The sequence below is a fragment of the Nicotiana tomentosiformis genome, chromosome 1 (genome assembly GCF_000390325.3).
Source record: "Nicotiana tomentosiformis chromosome 1, ASM39032v3, whole genome shotgun sequence".
Lineage (NCBI taxonomy): Eukaryota > Viridiplantae > Streptophyta > Magnoliopsida > Solanales > Solanaceae > Nicotiana > Nicotiana tomentosiformis.
The window spans coordinates 73,544,020-73,566,879 of NC_090812.1; the positions used below are offsets into that span (position 1 = coordinate 73,544,020).

Sequence of the window (22,860 nt, forward strand, 5' to 3'; positions counted from 1 at the left end):
TATCGCCGGAATCATCATTTTTTCCGGTAAGAAATATTGTAAAAAAAAATGGGAAAAAGAAATAAGAAAGGAAATAAAGAAAAAAGAAAAAAGAAAATAAAAATATAGATGAAAAAAAAAGAAGTAAAATGAAAAGGAAAAAAATATAATTATAAAACAAAATTTGCTTCTCACGAGAATCATTAACTTATCCTCCGAAATACTACAAGGAAGAAGACAAATATGAAAATAAAAAAAGAAAAGAAAGAAAAAAAAGAAAAAAGTTAAGGCATTAATAAAGAAAGAATAGAAAAGGGTAGAAAAAAGAAAAAAATAAAAGAAAATGGAAGAAGCTAGCTGGGGTGAGTGAAAATGGTGGATGGAGTAATAAGGGAGAAGTAAACAAGAAAGAGAATTAAAAAAAAAAAAAATGAAATTTTAGGGCTTTCACGCGCATTCATCCACATCAGCTCAAAATCTGGTATTAATCTCATTTCAAACAAATGCAATCCCTACAAAGTATGATGGTGCAACTGGTAAAGTAGGACAATCCCAGGGTAAGCGTTATCTTAATTTTAAGGCTAAATACCTATACAACCCATTAAACTTGATCTCAGTTTCCATTTAGACACTTCAACTAACGACAGTACCTATTAAACACTGTAACTCAAACAAAAGTGTATCTATTAAACACAAATGTTGACATGGAATATTTGTGTGAGTTGCACCTAAATTAGGCGCGTGAAATAATGTTCATCATTTCTTTTTCTTTTTTTTATTTGTTTCAAAACATTTCTTTTCCCCCACTTATACAACAGCCACCAACACTCACCGTGTAACCATTAGACCATCGCCACTCTTTATCCATTACCGCCACCATTCTCCATCATTCCCCAAAGATCGATCAGCTACAAACATGTGACATCCTATTAAAAAAAATACAATCTTCTTCCTCACCACATTCTACCACCACTCACCATAGTTCAAAGATAAAAGATTTTAAAGTTCAAAATGCTAGAATTTGAGAATCTGAGAATCTTTAAAATTAACGTGATTTATCCCAGAAATTAGAGGCAAAGCCACCACAATATTAAACAAAACAGAGAGAAACCCAGCAAGAAAAACCAATAATTTTACCTACTAATAAATCAAAATGGATTCTTCACATCTAAATCAAGCAATTTCAAAAGTGATGAGGCATAATTTCGTAAATCACTGCAGTCCTGACGAAATCGAAAAAAACTTGGAAGCTCCAAAACAATATTGGCCGACAAAGTCAAGCCAACCATTATTCTTCCAATAAGATCGATTGACTAGAAACGAAAAAAAATAGATTTATCTTTCAATATTTTCTCGTTTTCTCCTTAAAGAAAAAACAATCAAATGTTTATCAACTTGCGGTGGTGTCACAACAGTGAATATAGTAGGTTGTGAATTTTTTTTGTTATTTTTGCTGGTCATGAAATTAGGTAGACATTAAAGATGGATTGCAGAAGAAATGGAGGACTTTAGAAATTGGGGGATAATAAGTGAAATGAAATCTTAATATATTAGTTAGTTGACTGTGAAGTATTTGATATGATACTTTTTTGGGAGAAAGAAGATGACAAAAGGTGGAGAGAGATAAGAGAAGAAGACGGGCGGGGGGGTTGCTGGAAGAAAAAATAATGTTTGTCTCTGTTTTTATTTTGCTGACTTGTCATTTTCTTATTGGTCTTATTAGCAGGGTGACCAACAAGTAGCATCCACGCATTTATGTAAGTTTATAGTTGTCAAATGTGTGTTTAATGGGCACATATGGGATGAAGTTGAAGCGTTTAATAGGTACTGGCCCTAGTTAAAGTATCTAAATTGAAATTGGAGCCAAGTTTAAGGAATTGTCTAGGTATTTGGCCTAATTTTAAAGACTTAAAAAAAAATACCTCTTAGTCAAAGAAAAATTATGTAATTTTCTAAATAACATTAGTGTCATAAGTATTTAGAATAATTTTTTGTTATTTATGGGAAATATATTCTACGAAGCCAAAAATTCTACTACCCTGCAATAAAGTTATAACATGGACACTTGCTGGGGTAATTAAATTTATAGGATTCCCTCATAGTACAAGAAAGGAAATTAAATATATGCTCCATATGCAATGATGTTTGAAACATCTAACGTTGTTGTTTCAAACACCTATCATTGTCGTTAAATCTACAAGATCATTATGTTGAAGTATTCTTAGGTTAATCGATAGGTTGACGTTTAATCAATATGTGTCATCTCGCGGAAGATCAACATTTGCCTTTTCTTCTCTTACTTTCCTTGTTTCCTCTTCTTCTTCCTTTTCTGTTTCCTCTTCTTTTTCTTTCTCTGTTTCTTCTTCTCTAGCATTCCCTCGTAGTACATTCCATGTTTCCTCTTTATTCTCTTTCTCAATTTCCTCTTCATTTTCTTTCTCTTTTTCTTCTTCTCCAACATTTCCTCCTACTACTACCTGAAAAGGTTTGGCTTCCACTTCAACTACAATTAATTTTTGTAGTTCATCCTCTTGACATGTCTTAATTCTTTTGCTAGATCTTTTGGAAAAAGATTTATCTCTTCCTCTTCCACCTGTCCTTGACACACATTCCTTTTTTATTTTATCTGCACACACAAACAAGTAACGACCATCAATAAAATAAATAAATAATTTATTCCTAACACATAAAAACAAAAAACAATAAGTATTCAAGTATTTTTTGGTAAAACATCTCATTGAGATGTTTGAAGCCTCATATAAGATGTTTCAAACATCTCAACAAGATATTTGAAACATCTTACAGAGATATTTCAAACATCTCTAAAGGTGCTGAATTGTGGAAGTTGGTCTACAAGATTGAGCTTAAGAGGCAAAATCAATTTTCTGTCATCTACAAATGCTAAGCAAGATATAGTAATTTAAGTTTCTAGCTAGTTAGATGGAGTTTGAAAGCAAGCTAACAATATTCATATTATAGTTCTCCAAACTTCTTTATCTATATGTCTTTATCAATAATTTTCTTAATCGCTAAAATAATCAACCATCTCATTGTGATAATCAAGTATCTTTTGATGAAACATCTCAGGGATTGTTAAATATCCTTATAGATATTTCGAACATCTTAATGAGATGTTTTAAACACTCAGCTCAAAATATCATGAACCAAACCCAAATAAACATTGCAATAACTTCACAACATACAACAATAACAACAATAACAACACGAATATTTAGCAATATCTTAAGATATTTCAAACACTCAACTCACATGCTTGAAACATCTCGGCAAAAAAGTGTTCCCCAAAATAGAGTAACATAGCTGTTTCAATATCACAACAACTAATTTTATGGGCATGTGGAATAACCACATCAACGACTACAATTAAACAACATAAAAATATCAAATTTTCGATCAAAAATATTAACTACACAACAACTCTTCAATTTAGGCACAAAAAAATACATAACAACCAGAGGATACAAAAACACTCAAAAAATTATTTTAGGATTGAAATAACAAGTTTAGGATTTATCAATATGGTAGAAAAAAGAAAAAAAAACTTACCTTGATGATGGAATCTCAACTCCAAATCAAATTTAAACGGAATGGAGCCGATTTTTGGAGCCATATAGTACTCTTGATTTTGGAGATTGAATTTGAGAGAAAAGTTGGAAAAGTTTAGGGGATAATCGTGTCTTGTTTTGAAAAGGGAAGAAAGAGACAAGTTAGATTAGAAGATGGGTTTTTTTTATTTTTTAGTATTTTAAATTTTACCCCAAACTTTTTTTATTTCTAATTTGACCGAGACAACCCCTAATCATTCTTAATCAGTGAGCCTTAAGTTAATCAAAAAGGGTGTCTCACATACTTACACAATAATTGAAATTAGTGAGCTAATCTTTGAATGTCAAATTTATTTTGTTTTGATTTTTTTGAGTTTACCTTTCTATTTGTCTTTTTAATCTTATTTTATTCTTTTTCTTTTACATTTTTCTCTCTATATCTCTTTCTTCACCATTTCTGATTCCTCTTGTACCCATAACACCCCCCTTCCCCCTTTTCTCCTCATTGCCGACCATCCTACATCACCCACCGAAAAACTCTTATATTAAATCAAAAGATTGCCGGAGATAATAGACATGATAAAGTTGTGAGGCCTTTTGAATAGCGTAAAACTAATCTTCTAAATTTATAAAAAAAAAAAAAAAAAAACAGGACAATAAATGGTAGAGATAACTTGGCAGAAAGATGATGTCGCCGGAATCACCATTTTTCCCGGTGAGAAATATTGTAAAGAAAAAAACAGGAAAAAGAAAGAAAAAGGGAAATAAAGAAAAAAGAAAATAAAAATATAGATGAGAAAAAAAGAAGTAAAATGAAAAGGAAAAAACATAATTGTAAAACAAAATTTGCTTCTCGCTAAAATCATTAACTTATTCTCCGAAATACTACAAGGAAGAAGACAAATGTAAAAATAAAAAAAAGGAAAAGAAAAAAAAAGGAAAAAGTAAAGGCATTACAAAAAAAAAAGAATAGAAAAAAAGGTAGAAAAAAGAAAAAAATAAAAGAAAATGGAAGAAGCTAGCTGGGGGGTGTGAAAATGGCGGATGGAGTAATAAGGGAGAAGTAAACAAGAAAGAGAATAAAAGAAAAGAAGAAAAAGAAGGAAAAAAAAATAAAATTTTGCGGCTTTCACGCGCATTCATCCACATTAGCTCAAAAGCTAGTATTAATCTCATTTCAAACAAATGCAGGGGTCTAGGACAATCCCAGGTAAGTGTTATCTTAATTTTAAAGACTTGGAAAAAAATAACTCTTAGTCAAAGAAAGATTATGTAATTTCTTAAATAACATTAATGTCATAAGTATTTAAAATATTTTTTTGTTATTTATGAGAAACATATTCTATGAAGCCGAAAATTCTGCTACCCTACAATAAAGTTATTGTGGGGGCTCATAAAGGAAATAAAGAAAAGGATTGAAAAAAGTTGCAAAAAGCAATTGGGCGGCTGAACAATTTGCAGCCAATCTGATTGGTTGGTTTAAAGGCAACTTTGCCAATAAAAGAAAGTATTTCGCTTCAGTTTAAAATACATCAAAATAAAGGGAAACAATAGAAGTTAGAGACAGTAATCCACAGATTGTAGTCTGTGAGATAAATAGTGAGTCAGTAATATTGTAGTGAGGTATTTTAAATAACGAGTATTATTTCTTTCAAGATTGTAATAGTCTCTTGACATTACTAAGTTGTAATATAATAGTGGTAATATTGCTCCGCTCGGGTATTGTATTTACCTCGTTAAAAGAGTTGGTGTCGTTGTTACTCTCTTGTGTTATTATTATTATTCGCGCATATTATTTCTGGGCGGGATTATTATTTTTCCCAACAACGTGGTATCAGAGCCATGAGGAAGCTCTGCCTCAAAATGAAAAGGAGGTCATGGCAAAGACGAGGAAGAAGGATCAACAAGCCCTCACGCTCATCCACCAATATTTGGATGATACCATGTTTGAGAAGGTGGCAGATGCTACCACCTCAAAGGAAGCTTGAGGGATTTTACAAAATTTTCTTCAAGGAGGAAGGTAAAACTTCAAACTCTAAGGGCTGATTTTGAAGTTTTAAAAATGAAAGAATCCGAATGCATTTTGATTATTATTCAAAAGTGAAGGTTGTTGTAAATTAACTAAGAAGATATGGGGAGGATATAGAAGATGTTCATGTGGTAAAAAATATCTTTCACATTTTAACACTTAAATTTAATTTTGTGGTGTATGCTATTAAGGAATCTAAAGATTTAGACTCTATGATGGTAGAGCAGTTGGAGGGCTCTTTACAGGCCCACGAAGAAAAGATCAAAAGGAGACAAGAAGTTCCATTGGAGCAATTTCTTAAAACTCAAGCATCCTTACAAGGATTATGGAGGTGAAAAGCGCTATCGAGGGAATGGACGGGGACGACCTCGTGGCAGTCATGGAAGAGGAAGAAGTAACGGTAACAACTTCAACAATGAAGTTAAAATTCACCAGACATTCAGAGGTCGTGGTCGTGGACATAGAGGAGGAAGAGAACGTGGCTACTACCAAGAAAATAATGGACAAATGTATGACAAATTAAAAATTTAGTGTTATAGTTGTCATAAATTTGGTCATTACTCTTGGGAATGTCATAGCAATTTTGAAGAAAAAGCTAACTTTGTTGACGACAAGAAAGAAGAATATGAGTCAACGTTGTTGATGGCACTCAAGGAAGAAAACATGGATGATTGCAACTCGTGGTATTTGGACAATGGAGCAAGCAATCATATGTGTGAATGCAAAAAGAAGTTTGTGGAGATCAATAAAACGGTGAGAGGTAATGTGTCCTTTGGAGATACCTCAAAGATTCAAATCAAGGGAATATGTACGATTCTGATCTCCTATAAAGATGGTAGTCACAAGCTAATTCAAGATGCTTATTATGTACCAAAATTAAAAAAATAATATTTTGAGTTTGGGCCAACTTCTTGAAAAGGCATATGATATTCACATGAAAAATATGCATTTGTGTCTTAGAGATTCAGGTGGAATTCTAATTGCTAAAGTGCATATGGCAAAGAATAGATTATTTTCTTTGACTCTTCTTGTCTATATTTTCATTATTGTGGTGCTTATGCTTTCCTGAGCCGAGGATCTATTGAAAATAGTCTCTCTATCCTCACAATGTAGGGGTAAGGTATGCGTACACACTACCCTCCCAGACCCAATGATGTAGGATAATATTGGGTATATTATTGTTGTTGTGTAGACTATTTTCTCTGAATCTTAAAATAATTGATGCAAAGTGTTTGAAGGCTAATGTGCAAAATGAATCATGGTGTTGGCACATGCAATTTGGGCACTAAATTTTGAAGCGCTCAAATCAATGGGAGAAAAGAACATAGTGCATGGTATACCATCAATCAACCATCCCAATCAATTGTGTGAAGCTTGTCTTCTTGGAAAACATGCAAGGAGGAGTTTTTCAAAGGATGCCATGTCAAGATCTACCAAACCGCTCCAACTTGTTCGCACTGATGTGTGTGGGCCAATCAATCCGCCTTCCTTTGGTAAAAGTAAATATTTTATACTCTTCATTGATGACTTTAGTAGAAAGACTACGGTTTATTTCTTGAACCAAAAATCTGAAGCTTTTGCTGCTTTTAAAAATTTTAAAGTTCTTGTAGAAAAAGAAAGTGGCTATGAAATAAAAGCTTTAAGGTCCGATAGAGGAGGTGAATTCACTTCAAAAGAATTTAATGACTTTTGTCAATATCATGGAATTTATCGCCATCTAATGGTACTTTATTCACCCCAACAAAATGAAATTGCAGAGAGAAAGAATCGAACGATTCTTATTATGGCTAGATGTATGTTAAAAACTTAAAATATACCCAAGAAATTTTGGGCAGAAGTTGTATCTTGGGCAGTTTATTTGAACAACAGGTCTCCAACAAAGATTATTAGAGATCAAACCCTTCAATAAGCATGGAGTGGAAGAAAGTCAAGTGTCAAAAACTTGAGAATTTTTGGGAGCGTAGCCTATGCTCATATGCCACATCAAGGGAGAGCGAAGCTTGAAGATCGAAGTGTCAAGTATGTGTTTGTTGGCTATGATACGAGTTCAAAAGGCTACAAGCTATACAACCCAAGTAGCGGCAAGATGGTGGTGAGTCGTGATGTTGAATTTGATGAAGAATTGGCATGGAATTGGGAAGCTCAGGAAGAAACTTCATATGATTTTCTTCCATACTTTGACGATGAAGAAGACTCCACCTTAGAGACCGTGGAACTTGTGCAGGATATTACTCCACCTCCTTCTCCAACCAATGTTGCATATCCTTCCTTTCAACAAAATTCAAATGAGCAACCGCAAATGACAAGGAATATTCAAGAGCTTTATGATGGCACGGAAGAAGTTACTAATTTTAATTTTTTATATTGTCTCTTTGCTGATAGTGAACCAATGAACTTTGATAAAGTTGTTACATACAAAAGTTGGAGACAAGTCATGGAGGAGGAGATCGAGTCAATAGAGAAGAACAACACTTGGGAGTTAACAACACTTCCCAAGGGCCATCGCGCAATTGGAGTAAAATGGATATACAAGACAAAGAAGAATGCTGATGGAGATGTGGAGAAATATAAGGCACGACTTATGGCTAAAGGACACAAGCAAAGGCAAGGCATTGACTATGAAGAGGTCTATGCACATGTTGCCCGCATGGAGACGATTCGTTTGCTAATCTCTTTGGCGGCGCAAATGAAGTGGAAGATCCGTCAACTAGACGTCAAGTCAGCTTTTTTGAATGGCTATCTTGAAGAAGAAGTCTATGTTGAATAACCATTGGGCTTCGTGGTCAAAAACCATGAAGATAAAGTGTTGTGGTTGAAAAAAGCTTTATATGGATTAAAGCAAGCCCCACGAGCATGGAATAGTTGCATCGACAAGTATTTTCAAGATAATGGGTGCACTCGTTGTCTCTATGAATATGCTCTTTACCTTAAAGTTCATACTAATGGAGATATCTTGCTTGTTTGTCTTTATGTTGATGATCTTATTTTCACGGGTAATAACTCAAGTTTATTTGAAGCTTTTAAGAAAGATATGTCCCGTGAATTCGAGATGACATACGTAGGGGCTAGGGCTCATGTCATACTACCTGGGCCTAGAAGTGAAGCAGATAGATGATGAAATTTGTATCTCTCAAGAAACCTATACAAAAGAGATATTGAAGAAGTTCAACATGCTCGATTGCAACCCCGTGAACACATCGATGGAGAGTGGGACAAAATTGTCCAAGTTTGATGAAATTCACATTTTTCAAAAGTCTTGTGGGAAGTTTGAGGTACTTGACTTGTACGAGGACATATATACTCTTTGCAGTTGGAGTAGTAAGCCACTTCATGGAATCTCCTTCCTTCACGTGCACCAATTTGAAAGTCACTAGAAGAATTCTTCGTTACCTAAAAGCTACGATTAACTTTGGGCTATTTTATTCTTGCTCTAGTGATTTACACCTTATGGGATTTTGTGATAGTAATTATGCAGGAGATATTGATGATAGAAAAAGCACAACTGATTTGTATTTTTCTTGGGTGATTTTGTTATTTCTTGAAGTTCAAAGAAACAATCAATTGTTACTCTCTCGACTTGTGAAGCTGAATATGTAGTAGCAACATCTTGTACGTGTCATGCTACTTGGCTGAGAAGATTATTGAAGGAGCTCAATTTGCCACAAATTGAAGCTACAGAGATTTGTATTGACAACAAATCCACACAGGCACTTGCCAAGAATCCAGTGTATCATGATCGAAGTAAGCATATAGATACAAGGTATCACTTCATCACAGAATACATTGTCAAGAAGGAAGTCGAACTGAAATATGTGAAGTCTCATGGCCAGGCTGCAGATATCTTCACAAAGCCTCTCAAGTTCGAAGATTTTCAGAGGTTGAGATCAACGCTTGACGCAACCAAAAAAATTCAAAATTAAGGGGAAGATTTGTTGGACCCATAAAGGAAATAAAGAAAAGGATTGAAAAAAGTCGCAGAAAGCAAGTGGGCGGCTGAATTGTTGAATGAGCCAATCTAATTAGTTGGTTTGGAGGCAACTTTGCCTATAAAAGAAAGTGTTTTGTTTCAGTTTAAAACACACCAAAACAAAGAGAAGCAATAGAGACATTAATACACAGATTGTAGTCTGTGAGATAAATAGTAAGTGTCAATAATATTGTAGCGAGGTATTTTAAATAAAGAGTGTTGTTTCTTTTAAGATTGTAGTAGTCTCTTGACACTACTAAGTTGTAATATTATAGTGTTAATATTGCTCCGTTCGAATATTATATTTATCTCGTTAAAAGAGTTAATATCCTTGTTACTGTATTGTGTTATTATTATTTTTCGCGTATATTATTTGTGTGGAGGGATTATTATTTTTCCCAACAGTTATGACACTTGCCTGCATGGTCAATGCTCTTTTCTCTGCCAATTTCTCAACCGGAAAATCGTTAATTAGTGCAAACGCCGTGAGGATGGAACCCAGAACCTACTCCTACTCGTCCGCCAGTTTCTACGTGATCGTCGAGCCTTCCGTCATTGATGACGGCCAACTTGTAAGTTCTTACTCAATAGCACTACTCCCCCCCCTTTAATTTGCCACTCAAACCCTCAATTATTCAATCAAATAAACAAGAGGATTTAAGTTATATACATAGTGTAATTTAATTTTTGTTGTAGTAGCAGGTTAGTTGAGCGTCTTATTATACTAGTTGCTAGTTTCATTTATCATGGACAATTACAAGTTGTTATCTTTTAGGTGAGCTAATCGTAGTAAAAATTTAAGATTTTAGTGCATTGAAGTTGAACTCATTAACTAATATATGAACAAAAGGACGTTTCTTGAAAACCCATGAACAATCCCGATACGATTTTTAATTTTTTTATTTATTTTTAAAAAAAAATTATTCCCCTCCCCTTTGTTGGAGCTATCGCTACTTTGGTGACTCGAACCCACAATCCTTGGGTTGTAGGTGGGAGGTGCTGACCATCGGAGCAACTCCTCTTGTCGATATGATTAGCTTAGAATCTTGATTTCTAGTTTAGGTTGCGTGTCTTTATCGGTAGAATCTTTAGATGGTTTGAAACTACTATACTCCACATGTAAGCCAATGATTCTCAAAGGTGGATCCAAAATTTGAAAGTAAGAAGTTAGTGGGTGCACAATCAGTAGGAACACAACATAAATATATACTTCAACTATATATGAGGTCAACCAAAAATAATAAGTGCATATGCATTGGCTGCACATACATTGCAATGATTCTAATTAGAAATAGCGAAATATTTTCACTTTGTGTACATAAGTGAAACAATGATCCTATGGGATGATGGATGGTTATATTATCATTTATCATGGTGATTCATAAGCTATTTCACTGTTGCATTTTAAATTCGATATGGCGATGTGCACATCTGATTCTAGGAGGACTAAGGTTGTGTTTACTCTGACAATGTTATATAAAAGACCTTCATGCATAAAATCTTCAGCTTTTGCAGTGTATATATCCTGGTTCTTGAATTGATGTCCTACACCTAAATGAGAATTGATGATGTTCAATTGGTCATCCCTTTTTGCCTTATTCAATAGTGTAAATGAAGGTAAAAGTTCGGGAACGAGTGGAAACATGTCTGAACTCCTATATTTTGCTGGCTCCGATCTCAGAAATGTTCCTTGATTTATATTTTTCCAATTTTTTCTTTTCTTATTTTCTATTAGGTTGTGACAACTTAAGAGTATAGTCATTGATGGAAATTTTGTAATTTGGTGCCTGAAAAAGCAAGCTGATTAGGCTATGTAGAGAATAACCCAAAAATAACTTTTCTAGTTTTTATGACCCCTAAGCAAATCTTACCATGAAACCGTGGTTGAAGAAATTCTATTTTATGATAGTTTGAGTCACTCGTGTTATCACGTAGAAGGGTCAGATAACATGTATGAGCGTGAGCACTGACCGCTCTGTATCATCGCTGTCATCCTTTCTCTAAGATTGCCTCTGTAACGATCGTCTAGCATATGTCATTGGACGTTTTGAATTTTCTTCTTACATTTTACATGACACTGCACAAAGGGATTTGTTTATTTTCGCAATGATGAAGATTTTATGTACAAAATGTCATTCTAGTGACAGAGTTTGATGCTGCAAGTAACATTGTCAGTACTTCTTCAAGGAGTTGTTCGACCTTTCCTTAAGTTATATTGAATTGCGTACTTCGACCTTTTTTCGGCAAAGAAAAGATGGATAATCTATAGTTCATAAAGAACCAAAAACTAGAGATACTCGTGGCATCGTTTCATATATTGATACTTCAGTATCTATAGAAAATCTGCTATTCTTTGGCTTTTCATTACACTGTTGCACTCAAATTTTTATATCCTCGGGATTTTCAGTCATTGCTCTTCTAGTCTCTCGTCTCCTTTTCTGGTAAGAACGTTTTTTCAGCTTGCTGGTGGATAAACGCTCTGTTTGAAACTGAGAAAAATCTGATGTATGAGTTTTCTATTGTATATTTCTAATTAAGATTACAATTGCTACACCACCATTTTGTGCCATAAGTTGTTACTACTTCATTCTTTTCTGACCTTATACAAATCTATGTTTGTTATTATTTCTGTGTGCAGCGCATGCCAGATCCCTTTGTCCAGGAACATGGAGATGAACTCCTTGACACTGTCAAGCTTATTGTTCCGACTGATGATTTTTGGGGCGTGAGTGTGAAGAAGGCTGGTAAAATGATTTGGCTTCATGATGGTTGGCGAGAATTTATGGAACATTATTCTATCGGGTGCTGGTACTTTTTACTCTTCAAATATGGGAAGAACTCGCATTTTGATGTTCACATATTTGACCTCAACGCTACTGAGATTGATTATCAGTGTAAGGATCATGGTAATGCTAAATTAGGTGCCATTAGTCAGAGCCTGTCTTACGGGAAGGAAATAATCTGCTATGTTGGTGATGATAAAGATGACGAGAGCTCTGTTGAAATTGTGGATCCCTTGGTAACCGAGCAAGGACCAGAGAGTTCAGCTAAGTCATCTGGAGCCAAAAGACATAAAATTGCATCCGGAAGGAGTAAATTTCGGCATTGGGAAGAGTTCAGATCAAACAAATTGCATGACGAGGGACGGGTGTCAAATGAAAAGAATTTAAACATTTCGGGCGATAGCAATTTAACGAAGCCACTCATGGGCAAATTAGTTCAGCAGAATATGGATACTCCTATATATTCTTCAGCTGTAACTGGAGGTGTGGCTAATCCAAACAATGCACAAGAGGGAAATAAAAACGATATACTTCAGTTGAATGAAAGTAAGTATACAGAGAGTTCAGATACTTTCAGACCAATATCTTCAAATAGAACCAATTGCAAGACTGGTTAATTTATTTTACCAACAGAAAATTGTAAGCTCAAAAACTCATTCGCATGATATTGAGAGCTAATTTGATAAATTGCAGATACAAGAAAATCATTCACAGGCCAGCAATGGGAGAAACCTGTTGGGCGTGGAAGGCCTCACAAAATAGGACGAGCAAAAGCAACAGAAATGAACACGGCCATTATTGCCGCCAAAATGTTCAAGCCGGAAAATCCTTACTTCATGCAGATTCTTGTAGAATATAACATAGTACGAAACTGTATTCTGGTGAGCCTTTGTGCCTATAGATTAAACTAAAAGTGTCATTTTTTTCGCTGTGAACTGCTTTGTATCTCAATATGTTCAAACTTACGTATATTAATCTCGCATTCTTCTTGACACATACTTAGTGACTTGTCATAATCTGCAGAATATACCAGCTGATTTTGTCCGAGAGTATATGCCAAAGACGTCAGAACTAATTGAACTTCAAGATTCTGCTGGAAATAAGTGGAAAGCTCGTTGCAATAGGAGGAGAATGCAGCTGTTTTTAAGTGGGGGATGGTTTAAATTTGTTAGGGATAATGGTTTATTGGTAGGAGATGTTTGTGTCTTTGAGTTGATCAAGGACCTTCAGACTGATGAACTTATGCTGAAGGTGCACATATTTCGCTCTAGGGTGGAAGAAAATTCAACAAACTTACAAACTAGTAGCGTATCTGAACCAACACTATCTATTGGAAAAAACTGTCTTCAGTTCAATGAAAGTAAGCATACGGGGACTTCAGATGCATTCGGACCTGTATCTTCAAATAGAAGCAATTGCAAGAACGGTTAGTTTGTTTTTCCAACAGAAAATTGTAAGCTCGAAAACTTACTCGTATCACATTGAGAATTAATTTGATGAATTGCAGATACAAAGAAATCATTCACCGGCCAGCAACAGGAGAAATCTGTAGGGCGGGGAAAGCCTTATAATCCTCGCAAAAGAGGGCGACCAAGGGCTGCAGAAGCAAACATGGCCACTAATGCTGCCAAAATGTTAATGCCAGCAAATCCTTACTTCATGACGATTCTTGGAGTATATAATATAGTACGGAACTATATTCTGGTGAGCCTTTCTACCTATACATTAAACTAAAGGTCTCACTTTTTTCGCCGTAAACTGCTTTACATCTCAATATGTTCTTACTTTGCAATTTGTCCTATTCTGCAGTATATACCACCTGAATTTGTTCGAGATTATATGCCAAAGACTTCAGTACCAGTTGAACTTCAAGATTCTGATGGCAATAAGTGGAATACGCATTGCGTTAGGAGGAAAACGTTAATGTTTCTAAGCAAAGGATGGGTGAAATTTGTTAGAGATAATGATTTACTTGTAGGAGATACTTGTGTCGTTGAGTTGATCAACGACATTCAGGCTGATGAACTTATGTTGAAGGTGCATATATTTCGTGCTACACGTAAGAAAAATCAACAAATTGACACACTTGTAGCTATCTGAACAAATACTCTCTATCGGTGATTTCTGTTTCATGGTCTTCTTTCTCTTTTTTCCAATTGGAGCCTTGTAAATCTATCTGCTAACATGTCCATAATGAAATGCAGAGGTTATTTTCTTGATGTTCTTTCTGCCCCTTTTTGTTTTTGCATCTTTTTTCTCTCATGCTTTCCATTAGTCAACAACCAACCAAGGTTTTCTATACTTCTTCACTACTCGTACAAACTTGACGGAGTTAAGTTGTATTGAGGTAATCATTTTGTTTAAGTCAGTCAAGAATGTCTCAAGTCTGATATATTCACTTATTTCGCACAATTCTTCTGGTCAAGCACTTATCTAATTCAGGACGACTAATCCCTGTGATTTGCGGATACTTCAGCTTTTAACTTATAAATTATCAGCTCCTAAAACATTTAATAACTAGACTTCTTTATAAAATTCTGAATCGCAAATGTGAATAAAAGCTCCTTTAAACGAATGGTTAAAACCCTCAATTCTCATTGAGTTTCGAAGTAATTTTTGAAAAGGAATAATTTCGGAAGGTATTTTAGTCAAAGATAAGTCAGACGCAAATGTGCTCTTTTTTCCTTCTTTTAATGGGTGAGTCTTTTTTGAGGATAATTGCCAAAAAGGAATCTCGCTACGAATGTAATCCACCTACCATGTTTTCCTATAAACTGATAAAAGATAAACAGAGTTTTCACTAATTGCAAAAGATGATAGTTACTTGTTACACATCTTGAATTACTAACGTGAAAAGGATTGGCACTGACTGAATTATTGCAATACAGTGAGTAAAATAATGGAGTTCCCTTTTTTGCAATGCTGCAGGAAAAAACTAGCTGAATTCTTCAAATCCAAAATGGGAAAATCCCAGCTCATACGCAATAATTCCTCGCATTTCTCAATTGATATCATTTTCTACATTTATTGCTTGATAAAATGCCTTAAACTTTATGTAATCACAATTCAGATTACATAAATCTTTAGTTGTCCACACGGTTTCAGTTTTCTAGCCTAGTTACAAGGTTAAAGTAAACTTTGAAAAAAAAAAAAAAGAAGAAAAAAGCAATTTTGTTCTATAGAGAAAAGAAAGAGGAGGGTGAGATGGATGATGCTAAGAAGATGGAAAAGGGCTTCTTCAAATTCTTCTACCCAGAGAACAGCTCCCAGAAGCTGGTAACTGTACTTCCTTCTCATCGTTTTTCCTCCCTTCTATTTTTCAAGTATTTGATCAAGGGTTTTTGCCCCTTTTTTCAAGAAATCTTTTTGTGGATGTGGGCCGTTAATAGGGGGAAGGGGAAGTAAAAAGAGTAAAAAGACGTGTTCAGGATTTGAAATGTATGATTTCAGCTTCGTGATTCTATCGCAGATTTAATTTATTGGGTTCAAGATTTATTATTTATTGTACTTATTTAGTGAGTTTTGTAACAAATATACATGATTTGAACTTAAACTATTGAGTTCACATGAACCTATAGCTTACACGATAGATCCGTCTCTGTGAGTAAGATGTAAATTAGCACTGGATACGAATAAAGTTACAAAGCTGTAACTTTAGTATCACTTATTATATTTTTCTTAAAACTAAGTTAATTTTAGAGTATTTTATAATTAAACCAGTTCAGTAACCCCTCTCCTAAATCATCATTTTGGAGTTTAACCTTAGTATATGATTGGACTACGTAATAGATCTCACAGCTAGTCAGAAGATTTGCAATGTTACATTAAATTCAGTCACTAAATGTCATAAGTTGCTGATTGCAGTTGCAAATGACCATATATATGAGTCTTAAGAAAGTTACTTTGCAGTAAAACCACAGAGCGCCTCTGATTTAATTTGTTATTTAATTACTAAATTTTAATATCTGAAATACTAGATTTATTACCTCAATAATTTCAAACTTGAGTTTACTTGAAATATTTTTCCGCCTAATATTGGTTGCTTTTATGTATGATATGAACAATCTGATCTTAAGAATTTGATAATGTTCTACTACAGTATTATTTTTGTAAAAATGAAGATTTTTTTTAATATACAGAAAATCCCCACGGCTTTTACGGAGTACAAGAATGGGAAGCTACCTAAAAGGATTTCCCTTAGGGATCGATTTGGGAATGTATGGCCAATTGAACTGGCAAAAAAAGGCCGAGACCTTTATTTCCAAGATGGATGGGTGAAATTCATTGAGGACAATAGTTTGGAGTTTGGAGATTTTTTGATTTTTGACTACGATGGGAGTGGTGTATTTGATTTCAAATTACTTGGAAAAACTGCATGTGAAAAGAAAGGAGCTGGAGTGGCGGTAAAAGTGGAGGAGGAAGAAATGATCAATATTGCACATCGAAAGAGTGAAAAGCCAAAAGGGAAGAAATATTTGGCCAGTGATAGCATTAGTTCTAGTTCTTCTTCTTATGGAGATGAGGATGAGGAATACATGGTAGAAGAAGAACAAGAAGACGAGGAAGAGGAATATGAAGAAGAAACAAATGGAAAGGCAATAGTAATATGCAAGAAAAAAGCGCCATGTTCAAAAGGTAGTTACGTGGAAGAGGAAAAAGAAGATGATGATGAGGATGAGGAGGAGGAATATGAAGAAGATGAGGAAGAAACTGAGGAGGAAGAAAAAAATAATGAAAAGGCAAGAATGTTAAAGAAAAAGGCGCTATGTTCAAAAGGTAGACACAATTAAAGACCCTCTACATCCATTCCTCTTTTTCATTTTATATGCAATTCAATTCTTTTCTTGTTAGTACATTATCGGAGTTTAAGTTATTTACATTGATATTACCAAACGAACAGTAAAATAATATCAAATTTTGTATCAGTGGATTATTTTCATAGTCTTTGTAATTGAACAAGCCTAATGATACTTTTGTCTTCTTTCTTTCTTAAACTCCATATTCAATCAAATGCAGCCGTATAAAAATAAAATGAATTGGATTATCTCTAAGTTTTCCGTGAATAACCTTCTATCCTTGACATTTTTTTTTTTTTTTTAAATTTTAAGCCATCGCCCAGGGAAAGGTTCCCGGGTGTTGTGGGGTTTGGCTTGACCCCTACCATGTATATAGAATGTAAAGATGACAAAAGAAGGGGGGCATAGACCTGACCTTCCATGTACCCAAGAATGTTGCAAAGACAGTCTTCAAAAAACCCATGGAAGATGGAGAAATTTACTACTACACTTCCATGAGAAAAACTAACTGAATTAGCTTACAAAAAAATTATTTTTGTCCTATCTACTTCTTATACTAGGCAATTGCCATTTATCTAGTAGGAAAGGACCTCTAGCTTCTTTCGGGAGATTCTGAAAATTGTAGAAATAGGAGTTGTTGCCAGAGATTGCAGCTCTTTTGGCTAAAGCGTCAGCCACCTGATTGGCTTCTCTATAGCAGTGAGAGACCACAACTTCTGCTTGGTTGATACTTCTTTTGGCATCTCTGATGATCTGATTCATCTTTACATTTTTGGTACATCCTTTTGTAATCATGTTGGCCACAATCAGAGAATCAAGCTCTATATGAAATCTAGTGTAGCCTAGTTGTATACAGCATTCACCGCCAATTTTAGCTGCTACAGCTTCTGCCTCGTTGTTGCTTTTGCATTGAACAGATATTGAGAAAGCCATGAGGAGATCTCCATTAGAGTCTCTTACCACCTCTCCTACACCTGCTCTCCCCATGTCCATAAAACTAGCCATGAGAAAGCTATCCTTGACATTTCTATTTGTGAAACTGACCAATTAGCTTTCTTGATTTAGGTGTATTCAAAAGAGCCACTACTATCAAGAGGAGGGATGTCCCTGACCAATATGGTGCGGAGATTTTCAGAAGTGGACGTGCGACTCAGCCTAAAAATCCTTACTTTGTTGCGAAAATACGAGCAAAAAGAAGAGATCAACTTGTAATTTAAAGCATTACAACTGTTCCGGTGAAACAATTTTATAGGACAACCTTATATCATTCTCATTAAACAAGTCTTTGTTTCAAATTGCAGTACGTCCCAGTTGATGTGGTGAGAGACTACAACCTTGAACTTCCTCCAAAAATGTTCTTTCGTGATTCTGAGGGGAGAAAATTTGAAACAGAGGTCAATATTTGGAAGGATGGTAGGATATGGCTCAAAAAAGGATGGCGCAAAATATGCAGATGGAATCTTGTTGAAAAAGAAGACAGGTGCATCTGTGAGTTTATGAGAGGAAAAGCCAATGAAGTCCTTTATTTACAGGTTACTCTTGTCAAAGCAGGAGGAGTTTCCAATCCTGTCAAATAGCATTTCAGTTTGTATGGCCTTAAGTACTACAGTATTATTTATTGATGACTAGTTTTGAAGACTTCTATACTAGTTTGTTAAGTACTGCATTCTGTTGACAAAATTTGAAGGTTGTTATAGTTTGTATTAATAGCTTTGGCATTTAAGCCAGTTGACTGGCGTTAAGACTAAGTTCTGGTTGATTTACTTATGTTGGAAATGCTCATGTGGGCAAAGTTTGGTCAAAATGCTTATATCATTTATGAGTTGTTTAATTCATCATTCTTCAGCTTTTGAGACATTCTATAACAATTTTGCTTTGGAATGTTAGAGTAATTTCTCTTAACCCCCTTAACCTTTAAGGTTTGAAAAATAATACCCCTTTACATTTTAAATCAGACAATGAACATCCTTAATCTTAGACCAAAGGGCAAAAATGAGCTGGTCATTACAAGTATTTTCAATTTTTTCAAGAATGATGATGAACTACATTACGTTTTCCGCATAAATTAAAAAAAAAATACCCAATAATTAAAAAAGAGTAAATTTCGTCTACCTGCCCAAATATTTTGAGGTCAGAAAATGTTACATCATCCATAAAAACATGAAATAAAAGACTCCCCTTTGAATTAACATTTTCAGGTGCCGAAATTTTGAAATTGCTACAAACTAAGGAGAAATGTATTCGTAAGCTAGGAAAATAACATTAACCAATCCAATATCCAAAAAATTGTAATTTGAACTAATTTCTTTAAAAGGAAAAGAAAGGACAAAGAAGTCAATTATGCTTCTTCTTTATCTAAATTTGGACAAAAGGTCCACACCCCACACAATTTCCTGGCCAGTTTTACAAGTTCGTGAGCTATAAGATGCCTCATCCAATTATCCTTGTCAGCCAACCATCTCAACACCCCCCCCTTATCCATTGCTCTCATATTCACCTCACAAAAAACAATATCCAATGTTCACCCTTTTATTATCTCTCTACTTTGGCAAACTTAGAGCACTCCACAAGCCATCACAACCAGGTAAAAACCCAATCTTTAGTTCTTCCTTTTCCAAGATTTTGTATAAACTTTGTTAACAACTTCACTTGTTTTGTGTAGGTTGGGGGTCAGAAAACAATGGCAACAATGACAACATTCTCTGCAGCAACAGTAAGTTCACCAGCCATTCTAGGTACAAGGATGTCTTCCCAGAAAAGAACCAAAGTGAATTACATTAGTGGATTGAACTCATTTGGAGGACTAAAGGCAAATAACAATGTTGCCTCATTAGGCCTTCCTATGTGCACTGAGCAGTCTTTTGCAAAGATTGTTAGCTCATTGAAAACTCCATCACAAGCCAAAGGTGGAGCTCTGTCTTCAACCTGCAGTGTTGCTGGTGAGATTTTCAGGATTGCTTCCATCATTCCTGGCTTGGTTCTTGTTGGAGTTGCTGTTGGTTTTGTCCTCCTCCGGATTGAAGCTACTGTAGAGGAAGCTGATTGAAACTTTGGTCTGTTTAACAATTTCTTTTTCCTGCATTAAGATTCACTCTCTGTTTTATCTGTTTAATTCTCTGTTTTGATGTAGAATTTGATTTGTTTTGGAAATATATATAAGTTAAACTAATAAACTATGGGTTCCCTCTAGAAACTTTGACCCTCTTAATGTACAATCATTTCTTTTTTAAGTGTTATCTGTGTTGTTTGAAAGATTTTGCGTATGGGGCTGTGGACCATATTCAGAATACCATATATCTGGATAGCTAACTCATTATAAGAATGGAATTGAATTCCTTGCTATGGGATGAAACTCTACTCTTCCTTTAAGAATGAGGAAAATTGTACAAAATCATTTTCAAAAGTTTACCAATTGCAATTAGGTGGGGGTTTTAATTTTGGTTGCCTTTGTCCCTAAAATAATGTATCTCCTAATGATAGTTGCTTAACAAGACATAAGAAGCTGCAATCATACATCTTGATATATATGGCTTAAAGCTGTATGTAATGCTAGTTCCAACAAGGGAACAAGTTATTCTAATTAACAACTTGTATCACTTCACATTGTAAATACTTCATATGATGAGAATGGTTTGCTTCATAAGAAAACTATGAGCAGACTTCTAAGCTAGACTTTTAAGAAGCTTCCATCTTTTATGCCAAAAGATAGATACTCTTTGTCGCCAACTGCTAGCTTCTTCCTCCACAGTTAAAGGAAGCCATACATACCTAGACTCACCCAAGTCGTCTGGATTCCATCGATCAGCCATGAAAATAAACGAACCAGGAGAAATAGGGAGCACATATGTGCTCTGAGCAAAGAATGTAGTGACTTGAAAAACTTTGTTTGCACCTATACATGGGTTGCCTATAGTCACCCATGGTCCCATAATTGATTCAGCCACATGAGTCAGCGCCTCATTTGGTGCCCAACCACTGCACCCTGATGTGATCATGTAGTAAGTTCCTTTGTGCTTGAACAAAGCCGGAGCCTCCCTATACTGTCCTACAAGAACCCTTGACATAACATTAGTAACATCAACATAATCTTGATCAAGAAGACCAATATGAAGCTCCTTGTTGTGAACAGAGGAGTAAATGACATATGCCTTTCCATCATCATCTTTGAACAGAGTCATGTCCCTGCTTTCAAAACCATGAGGCCTTTTACTATATAGATATCGAAAAGGACCAGTAGGGGAATTGCTTATAGCAATGCCAACAGAGGCTTTGGTATAGTTAGCATAATCAATATGCATCCACATTACATATTTACCTGTCTTCTCATTGTATATCACTTTAGGCCTCTCTAACACTTTAGACTTGTGAAGGTCATGAGCCTCATCCATTTCCTCCGCGGCTAATACAATACCCTCATTCTTCCAAGTCCATAAATCTTTAGAAGAGTAGCAGCCAACACCAATTATGTCTACTCGAGCTACATTCTTCCCAGGGGCTCGATAAGTAGGACCATTCTTGTACTCGCCATACCAATAGTACATTCTTGATCTTTTATCATAAAGAATTCCACCACCATGAGCTTGAATAGGATGTCCATCAGTATCTAGCCATATTCTCCCGGGATAATAGTAAAAGCTGTCATCTTCAGTATTCTTTCGAGGGTCTATGCTAGTTCTCCGGTCAGGAAAGAAATTGTGCCTGAGTTTAGAAGACTTATCAAGGAATTCATCAATTAGGACATTGGCTTCTGAAGATTGGCTTCCTCTTTGCTGAGAAATTTTGATCTCCTCCAACTCTTCATATCCATGAATAAAGGGCTGAAGATTTGTATTCGTCCCTTCTCGGATCTGCCCATCTTGAGAACCTCTGTAACTACCCAAGGATGAGAAATGAAGCAGAATAAAGAACCCCACCAAGCTACAAACCAGTAAAGGGTATGAGCATCTGCTTCTTGACGAGAATCGAGTCATGGGTTAAGCAAAGCTTTGCTAAAGGGACTGCAGTTGGTGGTCAGAAGTTCTATCAGATTAGTCTTAACATATAGCTCATTTCAGGCCCCAAAAAGAGAAAAGGAGACCCATTGGAGTAGAGATGAGGTTAAAAGAAGTGAACTTTTTTATAGTATTTCCTGGATCTCGAGACAAAAACAACTTTGAAACCTAAGATTCTATTGATTCTGCTATTCTTGTGCCATGTATACAGCTTTCACTCTATTGAGCAAGAGTTAGACTATTTGGTCAAAAGAAGGGGGCTTCCAAACTACGTAATTGCCCCCTTTGGATGCCTTTATGACCTTTTTTTTTGGGATTCATTTGCCCTTTTCTTAAGATAAAGTTTGGCCGGGAAGCAACTAAGTAACGTCGACCGTCGGCCAACAAAGACAACTTGCCAAATACTGATTACTTATGTATATTTTCAGTGGGTTACAATACGCCCAATATAAAAACGCAGCACATGTGCTGTCGATAAAAATAATAATAGTAATGCTAAGTCACACCTTAGGTAGAGCGCTTTGATCTTAAATTCTAAGTACCATATTCGCCACCACCCCCACCCCACCCCAAAACAAACTCTATACCAGTATATACAACAACAACAACAACAAATCAGTATAATCCCACTAGTGCCCCTACCCTAGGGTAGAGAGACTGTTTCCGATAGACCCTCGGCTTCCTCCCTCCAAGAACTCCCCACCTTGCTCTTGGGGTGACTCGAACTCACAACCTCTTGGTTGGAAGTG

At 35.3% G+C, this 22,860-nt stretch overlaps 5 protein-coding genes across 5 annotated transcripts; 3 read left to right on the forward strand and 2 right to left on the reverse strand.

The window, feature by feature from the left end:
• Positions 1–2,044: 2,044 nt before the first annotated feature.
• On the reverse strand, positions 2,045–4,604 carry LOC104106397 (uncharacterized). Its single transcript, XM_009614939.4, has 2 exons — positions 3,547–4,604; positions 2,045–2,605 (listed from the first exon to the last, which is right to left on the reverse strand). Exons 1-2 carry the CDS (start codon positions 3,608–3,610, stop codon positions 2,229–2,231), a joined length of 441 nt encoding a protein of 146 aa, XP_009613234.1. The 5' UTR covers positions 3,611–4,604; the 3' UTR covers positions 2,045–2,228.
• Positions 4,605–9,940: 5,336 nt separating this feature from the next.
• On the forward strand, positions 9,941–14,543 carry LOC104106396 (B3 domain-containing transcription factor VRN1-like). Its single transcript, XM_009614938.4, has 6 exons — positions 9,941–10,113; positions 12,180–12,870; positions 13,018–13,205; positions 13,348–13,750; positions 13,832–14,028; positions 14,134–14,543. Exons 1-6 carry the CDS (start codon positions 9,949–9,951, stop codon positions 14,422–14,424), a joined length of 1,935 nt encoding a protein of 644 aa, XP_009613233.2. The 5' UTR covers positions 9,941–9,948; the 3' UTR covers positions 14,425–14,543.
• A 627-nt stretch (positions 14,544–15,170) lies between these two features.
• LOC104106394 (B3 domain-containing protein At5g60140-like) lies at positions 15,171–18,951 on the forward strand. The gene is made up of 4 exons (XM_009614936.4): positions 15,171–15,600; positions 16,464–17,100; positions 18,186–18,328; positions 18,422–18,951. Exons 1-4 carry the CDS (start codon positions 15,529–15,531, stop codon positions 18,695–18,697), a joined length of 1,128 nt encoding a protein of 375 aa, XP_009613231.1. The 5' UTR covers positions 15,171–15,528; the 3' UTR covers positions 18,698–18,951.
• A 579-nt stretch (positions 18,952–19,530) lies between these two features.
• On the forward strand, positions 19,531–20,350 carry LOC104106393 (uncharacterized). Its single transcript, XM_009614935.4, has 2 exons — positions 19,531–19,704; positions 19,783–20,350. Exons 1-2 carry the CDS (start codon positions 19,546–19,548, stop codon positions 20,164–20,166), a joined length of 543 nt encoding a protein of 180 aa, XP_009613230.3. The 5' UTR covers positions 19,531–19,545; the 3' UTR covers positions 20,167–20,350.
• A 267-nt stretch (positions 20,351–20,617) lies between these two features.
• Positions 20,618–22,223, reverse strand: LOC104106392 (uncharacterized). Its single transcript, XM_009614934.4, has one exon. The coding sequence runs from the start codon at positions 22,088–22,090 to the stop codon at positions 20,783–20,785; it is 1,308 nt and encodes a 435-aa protein (XP_009613229.1). The 5' UTR covers positions 22,091–22,223; the 3' UTR covers positions 20,618–20,782.
• Between the last annotated feature and the right edge of the window lie 637 nt (positions 22,224–22,860).

Excerpts from the sequence above, each read along its gene's own strand:
- LOC104106392 (XM_009614934.4), bottom strand. The coding sequence starts at position 22,090 with ATGACTCGATTCTCGTCAAGAAGCAGATGCTCATACCCTTTACTGGTT.
- LOC104106393 (XM_009614935.4), top strand. The coding sequence starts at position 19,546 with ATGCCTCATCCAATTATCCTTGTCAGCCAACCATCTCAACACCCCCCC. Across the intron at positions 19,705-19,782 it reads CCACAAGCCATCACAACCAG|GTTGGGGGTCAGAAAACAAT; the intron begins GTAAAAACCCAA and ends TGTTTTGTGTAG.
- LOC104106397 (XM_009614939.4), bottom strand. The coding sequence starts at position 3,610 with ATGGCTCCAAAAATCGGCTCCATTCCGTTTAAATTTGATTTGGAGTTG. Across the intron at positions 2,606-3,546 it reads GTTGAGATTCCATCATCAAG|ATAAAATAAAAAAGGAATGT; the intron begins GTAAGTTTTTTT and ends TTGTGTGTGCAG.
- LOC104106396 (XM_009614938.4), top strand. The coding sequence starts at position 9,949 with ATGACACTTGCCTGCATGGTCAATGCTCTTTTCTCTGCCAATTTCTCA. Across the intron at positions 10,114-12,179 it reads TCATTGATGACGGCCAACTT|CGCATGCCAGATCCCTTTGT; the intron begins GTAAGTTCTTAC and ends TTCTGTGTGCAG. Across the intron at positions 12,871-13,017 it reads TATACTTCAGTTGAATGAAA|ATACAAGAAAATCATTCACA; the intron begins GTAAGTATACAG and ends GATAAATTGCAG.
- LOC104106394 (XM_009614936.4), top strand. The coding sequence starts at position 15,529 with ATGGATGATGCTAAGAAGATGGAAAAGGGCTTCTTCAAATTCTTCTAC. Across the intron at positions 15,601-16,463 it reads AGAACAGCTCCCAGAAGCTG|AAAATCCCCACGGCTTTTAC; the intron begins GTAACTGTACTT and ends TTTAATATACAG. Across the intron at positions 18,329-18,421 it reads CAAAAAGAAGAGATCAACTT|TACGTCCCAGTTGATGTGGT; the intron begins GTAATTTAAAGC and ends TTCAAATTGCAG.